This window comes from Aedes albopictus, chromosome 1 (genome assembly GCF_035046485.1).
Source record: "Aedes albopictus strain Foshan chromosome 1, AalbF5, whole genome shotgun sequence".
NCBI lineage: Eukaryota > Metazoa > Arthropoda > Insecta > Diptera > Culicidae > Aedes > Aedes albopictus.
Window position 1 is genome coordinate 137,581,133 of NC_085136.1, and position 15,105 is coordinate 137,596,237.

The 15,105-nt window shown below is 46.8% G+C and overlaps 1 protein-coding gene across 3 annotated transcripts in view; it reads left to right on the forward strand.

Annotated features, from left to right (window-relative positions):
- The window catches only part of LOC109423056 (proton channel OtopLc), a 47,888-nt gene that overhangs the window by 3,030 nt on the left and 29,753 nt on the right, over positions 1-15,105 (forward strand). Inside the window, exon 1 of one of the 3 annotated variants that reach the window (XM_019697960.3) lies at positions 5,101-5,418. The exons of 1 other annotated variant lie outside the window; for it this stretch is intronic. In XM_019697960.3, the coding sequence (XP_019553505.2) occupies positions 5,159-5,418 (260 nt within the window). In that variant the 5' untranslated portion in view covers positions 5,101-5,158. Of the gene's footprint in view, positions 1-5,100; positions 5,419-5,476; positions 5,846-15,105 lie in introns of those variants that run through there. One more of the 3 variants, XM_019697968.3, reaches the window with a different exon arrangement.

A 15,105-nucleotide genomic window follows, 5' to 3' on the forward strand; every position in this document is an offset into this window, starting at 1 on the left:
TATATATATGAACGTCTGAAGCGCGACCTCCACAGTTTTTTTCAACGCTACAGAATCTGAATGGATGGAGTAGGATATAAGCAGGTTTTGACATCGATGTCCTCAAAATTGCTATTTGTTCTTCAATTTGCAATTCATCAAACCGGTGTAATTCTTCAAATGCGCACAGACAACAGTGTGGCTATATTGAATCTGCTGGATTTGTACGAGCTCTGCCATATCACACGTTTGACATGCAAATGGGAATGATGTTCGAACAAATGATGGCATCGAGCAACACGGTGCTGATGAGGTAATGTGTATGTCATTCATGCATATTATGCACTTCATTCCGAAAATCATGCAAATTCAACAAGTTCAACGGCTTTACATAAACAAATGATCGGCGTTAAGTCAGACCGGACCATCTGTTTTTTCAAAGATTTCGAGATAATGTCCTGCAAGCACTTGCAATTTCAAATCTCTGGCATTATTTCCAAAAATACTATTATTCTTTTATATAATGACACATCTGCATCAAAATAACGTCGAAAAATTCAGGTTTAACGAATTCCTCAGTTTATCTTTACCTGCCCGAAAAATCGCGTAGTCCACTCTACCTGGTTCTTGATAATTGTGCCTTAAGCTCTTGAAAAAAGCCGCAATCTTGAATTTTGAGCCGCCATTTTGGGTTTAAGTCCGGCATCTTGGAAATTCTGGTCACCACTTTTGGACTCCAGACTTCTGCCCATATTGAATGGTTTTAGAACCCAAACTCAATTAAACAGCCGCAATCATGAATTTTGAGACGCCTTCTTGAGTAAAATACTCATTTTTTGATTTTTTTCCCATACCAAATATACCCATATTGAATGGTTTATAGAGCTTAATTCTCCATTAAACAACTGCCATTTTGAATTTTGAGCCACCATCTTAAATTTTCAGTCGCCATCTTAGATATTTTGATTGTCATCTTGAATACTTTAATCGTAATTTTTGGACATCTTCCCAATACCAAATATACCCATATTGAATGGTTTTAGAGATAAAAACTCTATTAAACAGCCGCCATCTTGAAAAATCATAGTTTAAGAACAAAGCATCGTAGACACAATGTTTTTTTTTTGAAATCGTATGCAAATTTTCCCAGCAATCAAAAAAAAATACAAAATTAAAATTGTTTTCCACAAAATTTTCCACGGTTAAGGAAAATTGGTTGGAAAAGTCGGAAAAATTATTTTCGAAGTCCGGAAAAATTCTAAAAAAATATATTTTTGGAAGGCGTCATAGTCGCGATTTTTTCCGCCGTCAAGTTCGCAGATTGTGAACAATCCTCGGTACCCACTTTACGTAATTTATGTTTAGTCCTTTACTGTCAGAGCAGTCAGATTAGTGTAACACGCTAAATATAATTTACCCAAAATGCAATTTACACGGAAAAAATACACGGTTATGAATATTATTGGCGGACTGGACACACAAAATTTGATCGTTATCTTTGGTACATCGAGGTCTTGAAATTAGTCTATGGTATTACATAAGCTATATTCTGTAAAATTTTCAAGACGTGATTTTTTTCCGTTCCTGAGTTATGACCAAACCAAAAACTGATGGCCAAATCCAGTCTTGGTATGGTGGTATAAATCATCAACCAAGTCGATCTACTTGAGGTCGTTCGGCAAACTCGGTTGATTTTTCATTAGGGCCTAACTGACATGATCAATTTCTTTTCATCGAGCCTTTCTTGCTTTATTACAGAATGTATATTGAGTTTTCCAAAGCTTGTTTAATTAAAGCCTGTATCCGCAATAATCGGGACACAGAAATACAGCTGTAACTCTGTAATAGATACATTAAAGTTGCTCAAATTCGGTCTCATAACATCTTAAGATGTGTTCATTTCACCTACAAAATTCCATGTGAATCAGTGCAGTACTTTTTGTTGTAGCAATGAAAGAGTAGAATGTGCGCCTAGTTTTGCTTGTCAGCGCTGTAACTTTTGAAAGGAAATGGCTGAAATTTTGAACACAAACCTCTTAATCTAAATTCGTTGCATAGGCAAAATTTCAAAAAAATCGATGCACTATCAACAATGTTATAATCGAAACATGTATTAGGACTAAACGTGATTTTTAATCGAAACATGTATTGGGACTAAACGTGATTTTAGCCCCTCAGACAGCAATAAGTCAGCACCCTTTATTGTTTCGATTGTACTATTGAAAGTACTACACCAATAATCATCAAATTTTGCAGACATAATATACACATAATCAACTACCTTCTGTGAAAATTTAATGAAAATTGGCAGATAAATTCAAAAGTTATGAATAGGCAAACATCACACATGAAAAACACAAAAAAATCGCTAACACTAACCCATATCAACACCAGTAGCTTTCAAACCAATTGATAAAAGTGGATGAAATTTTGCAAGAAAGTGTCTCTATGAGTATTATAATTGCTAACAAAATTTCATAATTATCACCACAGAACTTTTAACTGTAGCGTAGAAGAACCATCCACAATGCGAATGAAAATTGTTCAAGATTGTTCAAAATGCTTTATACCACGTCTGTTTGTTTTTTATCCAGGTTTAAAAGTAATGCATTGATTTTTATGAAATTTGGCATAGATAATAAACAAACATCAAAGAGTTCTCAGTCAATTATTTGGCCAATTTTACTGATTCATTACAGAGCTGCAGCCGTACTTCTGTGTACCGATTATTGCGGATACAGGCTTTATAATCCGTAGAGGATGGCTAAATCTTTCTATACGAACACAAGACAAATGATTTAGTATGTTATGATTAGCGTTATTAGCGAAAAAGAGAATCAACGAAGGCAGTTAGGTCCTAATAAAAACCACTGTTGATTTATCATTTGATTATCCTTTTTGATCACTACTCTCTTATACTCTTAGTAGAAAATCTTAAGATGTTTTATGCTTCAATTATAAGATTGCACCATTTGTGGGCTTTAGAGTTATCCAAAATAGGAGAACGGAGCCCATCTTCAGCATAGTGCTTTTATTTTCATTCTATCGAAAACAAAGCAAATAAGCACTATAGCGCTATTTGTTTTTTTTTTTGTATTTTTTTGTTAGGAGTGGGTATGCATAATAAAAAAAAAAGAACGGTGACAATTGGTGCTTAAATCATCTGTTTTTGCAATAGGATGAACATAGGGGCATAGGCTGAAGAAGGGTGCACATACCCTATTATTTAAATGAAATATTTTCCTTAATATTTTTGCTACTGTATTCCCATTGTTGCGGTAGTGTTTCTATTCTCCAAAATCCCATATGAATTCAATTAGATACCGCTACATTAGGATTCAAAATTAAATTTTACTTCCATAATATTGTCGCGCTTATCTTTTATTAGAGTCCTGCGGCGGTAGTACGCTTGCAAAGCATACAGCCGCAGTGACACTCGCAAGACAAAACAAAAGAAAAAAAAATACACTAAATATTACCACAACGATGGACACACTTACCCTAACTTACTTTTTACAAGTCACCCCAGTGCACAGTTTCCCAGGTAACCAATAAGTAGTTATAATAGCATTAATTCGGCACTATATGCGTATTTACGGCAGGTCATTAAATGCTAATCTGCCGTATATGCGTCATAAGTGCTAATTAAATGCAGGATTTGGCCCAATATACGGCTGATTAAATGCTTATCGATCCTATCCGCCAGATTGTCAAAAATAAAAACAAATATTTTGCCCCCTGCCCATTTTACGGCTTCCCTTTCTCTATTACTTTTTTCTCACTCTCCTGTTGAATTTTTGAGGGTTGAGGCACGGTCTGAACTGATGTTGTTTTTTTTACCGATTTCGGCCAAATTAGGATTTGATCCTACGACCCGTTTTCATGCCAAATCGTGACATACAAACACCATTCCATTGTTATTTATATAGATTTACGGCAATATAAATTTGGCCAATAAATGGGCAAAACTGTTTAATATGTACTTACAAAAAAGTAATACGCCTCAAATTACAAAACGGTATTTACAGAAAGATGCGAGTTTTCTTGCGAATCACAACATCAATATTTTGGAAAAATCTTAATAGTGAGTGTCAGCTGTCGAATGACAATGAAGTGTATACGTGTCATTCGTAAAATAGACAAATTGGCAGGATTTCGTGAAAATCCGTACCCCAACTGTTCAGCCCAGCTCGTCCCATTAAACCTCCAGGGCGAAATATAGTGAATAGTAGGCACAACATTCGATTGGAATTTACATGAAGTATCATGTAATGCATATGACATGGCAGGTTCAAATCGTCAGATTTCACTTTCTAATTACTTATGTACATCGTAGTTCTAAAAATTTTAAATCTTTTCTTCAAAAGAGGGAGTCTATTACCTCGTAAACTTTTGATTTTATAAAGGGGGCAATAAAAATATACATCTATGAGGTGGTAGAATGTACACAGATAAAAATAATGAGATTTACACGTCATGTAAACTTCAGTTTAGTCACGTAAACTTAATGTTATGATGGTTTACATGATATAACATGTAAATTTGTGTTATATGTCATGTAAACACACAGAGTCATGCTGAATTACATGACATATAATGGAAGTTTACATGATATTTTATGACTTTTACATGATATGTCATGTAAACTTCTGTGATATCCCACGCTCCAATCATGTGCATCATATGTCACAGAATTTTACACTCTTTTTTCGATCTGTGTATCAAAGATGCCTAAAAATGGGACTACATAGATAACGGACAACACCACCATTTAAATATTCGTTCAATTCGATTATATGTGTTGTAATTTGTATTGTGTATTATATCTAATACGCATTAATTTGAGAAATGTCAATAAACAGTATGCATTTTATCAAACTATCAACGGTATCTACCGGTACATTATCGCGAATCTATCGATCGATGGTAGCCGTTCAGCGAAAGCAGATAACGACCTCTTATCGGAAAATTTTCACCGTTTGACTTTATGGGCCACTTTAACCGCCCTGCCCTGCATATATGCATGGGACTGTCATCGTCGTCCTAATCTGATCTGCTGGCTTCCCGCCGTCGTCCCATCTCGCCGAACCAAGCCCATATAAAACAACTTGCCATTTCTCTGTCTCTCCCAGTATGAAGGTAACATTCACCGTCGTCGTAGCGCGTAGAGACCGCGACGATGACCGCGTCGGAGTTCTCGTGTGAGTCGTCAAATGTCGCCGCCGCTTCGATAATTATAGTGCCACCGTCGTCGTCGTCGTCGCCGACGATGCAATGTAAAACGCATCAAGCCGATCCACCGGCCGTCGTCACGTGGTCCCTCGGTGCCGACGATGAAGATGATGACGATGACGGCGAACGCCACCACCACCACCACCACCAACGACGACGCCCTGAGGCCGGTGATCATCTTCCTCATCTGCATACGAATATTTCACGGTAATTGCAGAGCTTAGCTTTCATCGCTTCTGGTATCCTCCTGTGGAGGATTGTGGCATGTTGGCAGAAGCGTTCCTTTCGTCGAAGCGTAGTTAGTAGCTCTATTCATAGCGAAGCCCTTTCCTCCGCTCCGCGCCCGCTTTTACAGGTGCACGATGGATTTACCGATTCGTTAGAGAGATGATAAATGGACAATTAGCACCGTTCGACTGGAAAGCGGGGTGTTAAGCTAAACTGGGCGATCATTCCCAGAAGTCGCGTTAGTGGCACAGTGCGGACGTATTAAGTGGTTCTGTCGGCTAATTGATTTCGACCCATTAAAGCTTGGGCTTGGAACAAATAATCGGTGAAGTGTGATGTATACGTTTCTTCAATTGAAACTAGTGTCGGAAAATCTGAAGGACCAACATCTTAAGCACTCAAAAAGGTGATAATGCTATGGTAGTGCCTGTTAAGTGTTAAGTGTGGAGCATATGATACAACAGAACAAATCAAATGCTGTGCGTTTATGAGTGATTACGAAGGAAACTGTATGTCCGAGATCGGAAAGTGATTGGATAAAATATTTTGAGAATTATTGCACTGCCGTAATCTCGCAAAGTAACGTACAATGTGTACTTTTGCAAGCGGTCATCACGGTTCAACTATTCGATTACGCTTTCAATTTGCTCTCAAAGATGCTGACATATAGGTTCAGCTCGTGTATTAAAATGGAATAAGATGTTCGAGATGTGATAGAGTATTTCATTTACTTTAGTTTTTGTCTTTCTCGTACAGCACTAATCTGCCCAACAGACACCTGAACAGGGAGGTCCAGGTAGTGTGGGGGTAGCGTCTTCTTCAACCAAAGTAGAAGCCAGAACTACTCTATCCTCGGTCCTGTAAACACATTCCCATGGTCACCAAACCCTTCATCTCTCCGGAATCACCAAGAAAGCATTGCTTGAGAGAGGGGCTAGTGTATATCGCACGAACATCGATGACTCGCTATGGGGAGGCCACCAAGGTAGCATGCTAGCGCTTAGTACCCCGAGTGATCCTCACTATTCCCTTTGTCCTCGGAAGGCAGGCAGGGTCGACACTAACGCCTGCTTCCAACTACACAACAAGTATCAAGAACTGATATAGCGTGTTCATCGATTCGACCTTCCCGCAAGTAAGGTCCTATCAGCCAGCACACAGAAGTACGTGCCGACAAGGGGCGCCCACCTGCCCCGACCTTGCCGAGGACCCCTTTCCAACCGCGGGCGCGGATCCAACTCAGTAGACCGACGCCACGACATAAACGCTACAAGGACTTCCACTCCACGGCCATTTAATCGCTGTAATCGACCGCAGAACACCGGTATGACCTACGAAGCCGACTCCGAAATCTTGGACCACCTCTTGTATCGCGTATGCACTAGTCATTCTCCGAGTCATCGTGCCACCTCTTAGTCCTCTGTAGCTTCAAGACGATGTGGGTGATAGCCGTTGAAACGGCTTTCCAGCCAAACTCATCCCTACACATCCTCTGAACAAGATTGTCCGGAGTATGCGGTCACGCATTGTGCGAAAACGCGGGCACACCAACAAAACGTTTTCCGCCGTTTCCTCTAAACCATTGCACACTGGGCATTCTGGAGAATCCGCATGCCCAAAACGGTGTAGATACTGTCGGAAGCAACCATGACCTGAAAGCACCTGTGTCAGGTGGAATGTAACTCCCCATGGCGCCTATTAATCCAACTATCTACCCTCGGTATCAACCTATGGGTCCACCTTCCTTTGGTGGAACTGCTCCACGCGCGCTGCCATTCGACCATAGAGGCCATCCTGGCAGTCCTGCGTATGCCTCTTGTGCCACGCATTTCGAAGCACTCCATGTCCACATCCCTCACTGATAAGGATGCCGATAGGCACCATACCATTAATGACGCAGAGAGCGTCGTGTGACACGGTACGGTACGCGCTCGCAACCCTCAGGCACATTAGCCTGTAAGTACTTTCCAGCTTCCGTCTGTAGCATTTAGTACTTAGCGCAGTGTCCCACGCCGGGCCGCCATACCTACACCGCCATAGTACACCGCAGAACTATTGGACATTATCCGGGACAGTGCCGCAATAGCTGTGGATGCTCTTTTACAGGCATAGTCGACGTGGCTACCGAAAGTAAGCTTATCGTCGATCATCACGCCCAAGTGTTTGACGGAGCGCTTTGACAGGATAGTGCACTCTCCTACACTGATCTCCGTCTGCTGCTCCGACTTCAGGTTGTTAACAACCGTCACCTCTGTCTTGTGGTGAGCCAGCTCCAGTTTCCTGGACCGCATTCACGCCTCCACAACCTTGATCGAGTGGTTGGTAGTCAACTTTACCTCCTCGATCGTTTCACCGTACACTTCGAGCGTAATGTCGTCGGCAAATCCGACAATCACCACTCCCACTGGGTACTCTAACCTCAACACCTCGTCGTACATGACATTCCATAACACCGGACCCAGGATGGAACCTTGCGAGACTCCTGAGGTTATGTGAAAGCACTTCCGACCCACCTCCGTGTCGTAGACTAGTACACGATTCTGAAAGTAACTTCCGAGAATCTTGTACAGGTACTCCGGTATCCCCAGACGCAAGAGCGCATCGGCAATATCAGACCAGCTGGCGCTATTAACTGCATTCCTCACATCCAGAGTCACTACCGCGCAAAAGTGAATTCCCCTCCTCTTAGGCTCGAGTGCTTTCTCGGCGGTTTTTGTAACCGATAAGATAGCGTCTATGGTGGACCTCCCCTTCCGGAAGCCGTACTGGTTGCTCGAAAGACCATTTTTGCCCTCGGTGAACCGCAACATTCTATTTTTTTTTCCTTCTAAACCATAGGGGGATAATCTGCTCAACAGACACCCTAACAGAAGGTTAGGGTAGTGTAGGTCTGACAGGCCGTCTTCTACAACAAAAGTAAAATCCAGGACTACTCTCTCCTCGTACCCACTAAACCATTCCTATGGTCGCCAAACCCTACGTCTCTCCGGAACCAGCAAGAAGGTATTGCTTCAGAGAGGGGCTAGTGCACATCGCACCCACAAGGTTAGCTGCGTAGCCTGCAGCAACGAACATCGATGACTCGCTTTGGAGAGTCCATCACGGTAGCATGCTGGCGCTTAGCCAGTTTCCCGAGTGGTCCTCGCCACTCCCTTTGTCCTCGGAAGGCGGGCAGGGTCAACCCCGCCCGCGCCCTACTGCTGAGCGGACATCGAGAACTGATGCCCACGTGCAACCCGATCTGACCTGCCCGTAAGGAAGGGTATCACTACCCTTCAGGCCCTATCAGATGCACCCGTAGGTTGCAGACAGCAGGATCTCACCTACCCCGACCCTTGCCGGGGACCCCTTTCCAACCGCGGGCTCAGATCCAACCCAGTAGACCGACGCCACGACAGCACCACTACCGGGACTTCCTCTCCGCGGCCACTTAATCGTTGTTAGGGTCGATCTCGACCGCAGGGCACCGGTATGACCTACGAAGCCGACTCCGAACCCCTGGACCACCTCTTGTACTGCATCTGGACTAGCCATTCTCCGAGTCCACGCGCCACCTCCTCTGTAGCTCCCAGACGATGTGGGTAATAGCCGTTGAAACGGCGTTCCAGCCAAACTCATCCCTACACATCCTCTGGACCAAGTTGTCCGGAGTTGTGTCCTCCCCGCATGTGGCAAGCATGCGGTCACGCATTGTGCGAAAACGCGGGCACACGAACAAAACGTGTTCCGCCGTTTCCTCTAAACCATTGCACACTGGGCATTCGGGAGAATCCGCATGCCCGAAACGGTGTAGATACTGTCGGAAGCAACCATGACCTGTAAGGACCTGTGTCAGGTGGAATGTGACTTCCCCATGGCGCCTATTAATCCAACTATCTACCCTCGGTATCAACCTATAGGTCCACCTTCCTTTGGTGGAACTGTCCCACGCGCGCTGCCATTTGACCATAGAGGCCATCCTGACAGTCCTGCGTATGCCTCTTGTGCCGCGCATTTCGAAGCACTCCATGTCCTCACTGATAAGAATGCTGATAGGCACCATACCAGTAATGACGCAGAGAGCGTCGTGTGACACGGTACGGTACGCGCTCGCAACCCTCAGGCACATAAGCCTGTAAGTACTTTCCAGCTTCCATCGGTAGCATTTAGTACTTAGCGCGGTGCCCCACGCCGGGCCGCCATACCTAAGTATGGATGTAGCAACACTAGCCAGAAGCTTGCGCTTACTGGCGTACACCGCAGAGCTATTGGACATCATCCGGGACAGTGCCGCAATAGCTGTGGAGGCTCTTTTACAGGCATAATCGACGTGGCTACCGAAGGTAAGCTTATCGTCGATCATCACGCCCAAGTGTTTGACGGAGCGCTTTGACAGGATAGTACAGTCTCCTACACTGATCTCCGTTCGCTGCTCCGACTTCAGGTTGTTAACAACCGTCACCTCTGTCTTGTGGTGAGCCAGCTCCAGTTTCCTGGACCGCATCCACGCCTCCACAACCTTGATCGAGTGGTTGGTAGTCAACTTTACCTCCTCGATCGTTTCACCGTAGACTTCGAGCGTAATTTCATCGGCAAATCTGACAATCACCACTCCCACTGGATACTCTAACCTCAACACCTCGTCGTACATGACAATCCATAACACCGGACCCAGGATGGAACCTTGCGGGACTCCTGAGGTTATGTGAAAGCACTTCCGACCCACCTCCGTGTCGTAGACTAGTACACGATTCTGAAAATAACTTCCGAGAATCTTGTACAGGTACTCCGGTATCCCCAGACGCAAGAGCGCATCGGCAATAGCAGACCAGCTGGCGCTATTAAACGCATTCCTTACATCCAGAGTCACTACCGCGCAAAAGCGAATTCCCCTCCTCTTAGGCTCGAGTGCTTTCTCGGCGGTTTTTGTAACCGACAAGATAGCGTCTACGGTGGACCTCCCCTTCCGGAAGCCGTACTGGTTACTCGAAAGACCATTTTCGCCCTCGGTGAACCGCAACATTCTATTGAGGATGATCTTTTCGAGCACCTTCCCCGCCGTGTCAATCAAGCATATTGGTCTATATGCCGACGGGTCTCCGGGTGGTTTCCCCGCCTTTGGCAATAGTACCAGGCTCTGCCTCTTCCAAGCTTCTGGGAAAACTCCCTCGTCCAGGCATTTCTGCATAGCAGACCTGAACATCTCGGGAGCCTCTGCAATAGCTACTTTTAAGGCCAGGTTCGGAACCCCGTCCGGACCTGGGGCCTTACCTACGCTAAGGGACTTAGCTATCCCCGCAAGTTCCACATCGGTGACCCTCTCCTCATCGCCAGCCCCAGTCCCCGGCTGTCCTACGAAAGGAGGCCAAGGACTAGGATCATGACGCGGAAAAAGTCCTCCAATGATCCCCTCCAACATCTCTGGAGATTGCTCTGTAGGAGCCATCACACCTCTCGTCTTGGCCATAACGATCCTGTAGGCGTCACCCCACAGGTTCGTATTGGCACTCTGACAGAGACCCTCAAAGCAGGCCTTTTTGCTTGCTCTTATCTCGGTCTTAAGCGCGGCTTTTGCAGCGGCGAACACCACCCGCCTTTCGTTTCGCTCTTCCTCTGATCGTGCTCGCTGCATCCGCCGCCTAGCCCGTAGGCAGGCGCGGCGCAGGTCCGCAATCGCGTCGGTCCACCAGTAAGCCGGTGGCCTCCCATTTCTAGGGTGGACTCGCCTAGGCATGGTCGCATCACACGCACGTGAGAGCACCGCTACCAGCTCGTCGCCGTCTAAACCGATTAAGTTTCGCTCACGGCGGAGCGCCTCCCTAAATACCCCTTCGTCGAAGTATGATGTCTTCCACCTGCGAGGGCTTGGCCTTGGCCTAGCCGCCTCTTCTTCTATCCGCTGTCTGCTGTTGTTGTAGTCGATACTGTAGCGAACCGCCAGGTGGTCGCTGTGAGTGTAGCCATCATCTACTCTCCAGTTCGAACTACTTGTTAGGCCAGGACTACAAAAGGTCACGTCAATAATTGACTCCGCTCCGTTTCGACTAAAGGTACTCTTGGTACCGACATTAGCCAAGTCGACATCTAAGATGGCCAGTGTTTCTAGCAGGATCTGACCCCGCTGGTTCGTGAAACGGCTTCCCCATTCCACGGCCCAGGCATTAAAGTCGCCCGCTATTACCACCGGCCTTCGCCCTGTTAGCACGGTCGTTAAGCGGTCCAGCATTTGCGTGAACTGCTCGATCGGCCACCGCGGAGGCGCATAACAGCTACAGAAGAAGACCCCGTTTACTTTGGCGACCACGAAGCCCTCATAGGTAGTAGACACCAACTCCTGAACGGGGTATTTACCCGTCGTCCATATCGCCGCCATTTTTGTGGTCCCATCCGCGACCCAGTTGCCGTTGCCGGCGGGCGCAACATTCTATTGAGGATGATCTTTTCGAACACCTTCCCCGCCGTGTCAATCAAGCATATTGGACTATATGCCGACGGGTCTCCGGGTGGTTTCCCCGCCTTTGGCAATAGTACCAGGCTCTGCCTCTTCCAAGCTTCTGGGAAAACTCCCTCGTCCAGGCATTTCTGCATAGCAGACCTGAACATCTCGGGAGCCTCTGCAATAGCTACTTTTAAGGCCAAGTTCGGAACTCCGTCCGGACCTGGGGCCTTACCTACGCTAAGGGACTTAGCTATCCCCGCAAGTTCCACATCAGTGACCCTCTCCTCATCGCCAGCCCCAGTCCCCGGCTGTCCTACGAAAGGAGGCCAAGGACTAGGATCATGACGCGGAAAAAGTCCTCCAATGATCCCCTCCAACATCTCTGGAGATTGCTCTGTAGGAGCCATCACACCTCTCGTCTTGGCCATCACGATCCTGTAGGCCTCACCCCACGCATTCGCATTGGCACTCTGTCAGCGACCCTCGAAGCAAGCCTTTTTGCTTGCCCTTATCTCGGTCTTCAACGCGGCTTTTGCAGCGGCGAACACCACCCGCCGTTCGTTTCACTCTTCCTCAGATCGTGCTCGATGTATCCCCCGCCTAGTCCGTAGGCAAGCGCGGCGCAGGTCCGCAATCGCTTGAGTCCACCAGTAAGCCGGTGGCCTCCCATATCTATGTTGGACTCGTTCACGGCGGAGCGCCACCCTGAATACCCCATCGTAGAAGTATGATGTTTTCCACCTGCGAGGGTTTGGCCTTGGCCTAGTCGTCTCTTCATCTGCCCCCCGCTGCCTGCTGTTGTTGTCGTCGATACTGTAGCGAGTCGCTATGAGTGTAGCTATCGTCTACTCTCCAGTTCAAACTACTTGCTAGGCCAGGACTAAAAGAAATAACGTCGATAATCGACTCCGCTCCGTTCCGATAAAGATATCTTTGGCACCGATATTAGCCAGATTTACGTCTGGCATGGCCAGTGCTTGTAGCAGTATCCGTCCCCGCTGGTTCATTCTCCATTCCACGGCCCACGCATTGGAGTCACCCGCTATTACCGCCGATCTTTACCCTGTCAGCACGGTCGTCATACAGTCCATCATCTGCGTGAATTGGACGATCGACACCCGCTTAAGGCGCATAACAGCTACAGAAAAAGACCTCGTTTACTTTGGCGACCACGAAACACTCGCAAGTAGAATACACCAATTTCTGGACGGGGTATTACCCGTCGACCATATTGCCGCCATTTTTTCGGGCCCATCCGCGACCCAATTGCCGTTACTCGGAATGGATGCGATATGGCGATATACGTCTCTCACAGAGTGACTGGCGGACACAGCAATCAGTTACGTTACCTGCACCGTAATTTGTCATCTGTAACTCTTTTGAAGGCCTGGCACCTTGGGCCTCTGATCGAGTACTTGTTGCTCGTAGGTTTCCCGGAACAAATCAAACACGTGGGTGAACTCGTGCAGCCTTGTGTCTTATGGCCTTCGCCGCCGCATCACCTGCATAGCTTGCTTTTCTAAGGGCCTTTACAGTCCCATGACTTGTGTCCTGGTTCCAGGAACATGAAACAAAACTTCGGCAGCTCATGCAAAGTCAGTAGGCAAACGGGACCAACCCACCTTTAGCTTTCCTACTTTAACGGACTTATTTGCGCCCGCCACAGATAACTTTACTAAGCCCCCCTGTGACCCTGCCGGGCCCGTCCGTGGCCGAATGGATGTGGAGGCCACCTGCACCTCGCACTGTTACCGCAGTGCCGTGACGATCACTTCCGCATCGGTGATGTCGTCTAGGCTCTTCACCTTCAGAGTCGCCCCGGCTGTGAGAGACCTCATCCGACTCCTTCGCCAAGGACCTTTTCCGCCAGACTTTTGCACTTCTTTTCGTGCTTTAGCTAGAGGATCATTTCACCCGTACGAGTACGTGTAATACTATGCACGTCGGCTCTCAGATCAACGAGCTTGGCGTCACTTCACATCGCCTTCAAGACGTCCGAGTACTTAGACTGATTGGTCTGAATGACGAGCGCGTCACCTACGTCTCCTGGGTTTGGTGTCTTTCCCCTCTACTTTACGCCTCAACTGTAGTCCAAGGAGGGTCCTCCTCTGGTCCGCCCTGCTTTGTGATTCCTGAGGGCCTAACAATAGTCGCAACCCCCTGTTCGCTTCCATCCGGGATGGGCCAATCTTTTCAGGCCCTGCCTTCTCAGCTTTCCGGACGCCTGGCTGGGATCCGACTTTCCGACATTACTGCCGGCCTTTGGGATTAGTAACCGCCTTGCCTTGTGGGCACCGCAAGGCAGCTCCTCACCACACAGCTGGCTCACCCGCTTCTGCCAATGCTTGTCAAAAGACGCACTCTTTAGGCTACCCGCGAAAACGAAGAGCTCCGTCTGGGTAGACTTTGGAATCTTTGTCTTCGCGAGTTCTGCCACTATCGCAGTTTTCATGGGTTTCGCATGGTCTTGCTTGGATTCGTTCATTGACTTTCAAAGTCGCAACAGAGCCTGCTTGAGATCCTTGCTTATGTTGGACTTTGAGGACGCAAAGTCAATGATGGAACCAAGCTGCTGCGCAGGGACGGGCCCAGGCCCCAGGTCAGCAACTGCTTCTGGTACTAGCTGATTAGGCCTGAGCCTGGGCGTGGTGGATCTCCCTGCCCTCCTCCTCCAGAGGACAAGGGGAGGAGTGGTGAGGACCACCCTGGAAACTGACTAAGCGCCAGCATGCTACCTTGGTGAACTCCCCAAAGCGAGTCTTTGATGTTCGTGGCTGCAGGCTACGTTGCTAACCTAGAGGGTGCGATGTGCACTAGCCTCTCTCTGAAGCAACGTTTTCTTGGTGGTTCCAGAGAGATGAAGACTTTGGCTTTTTAGTGAGTCGTCTAAAAAGTAGTCTTGACTTTTGCTTTTGTTGTACGAGACGGTCCTTAAGCCTATACTACCTGGACCTCCCTGTTCAGTTCAGGTGTCTGTTGAGCAGATTATACCCCCTTGGTTTAGAAGGAAAAAAAGAGAGCTCAAAGTGCAGTCCAAGGAGTAGATGATTCATCACCAACGATTGTCTTATACTTGCGTCTGACGCTATTGTTCGTATAAATTCATAAAAAAAATCGTCAGCTGACCTTGACGGCTGATCCAGCGTACACATAAAATTAGAACACTGCACCAATCAGTCAGCCAATCAATCGGTCGTTAAATGATAGACAGTACTTTCGCAAAATATTGCACTTCCCAACCGACCGAT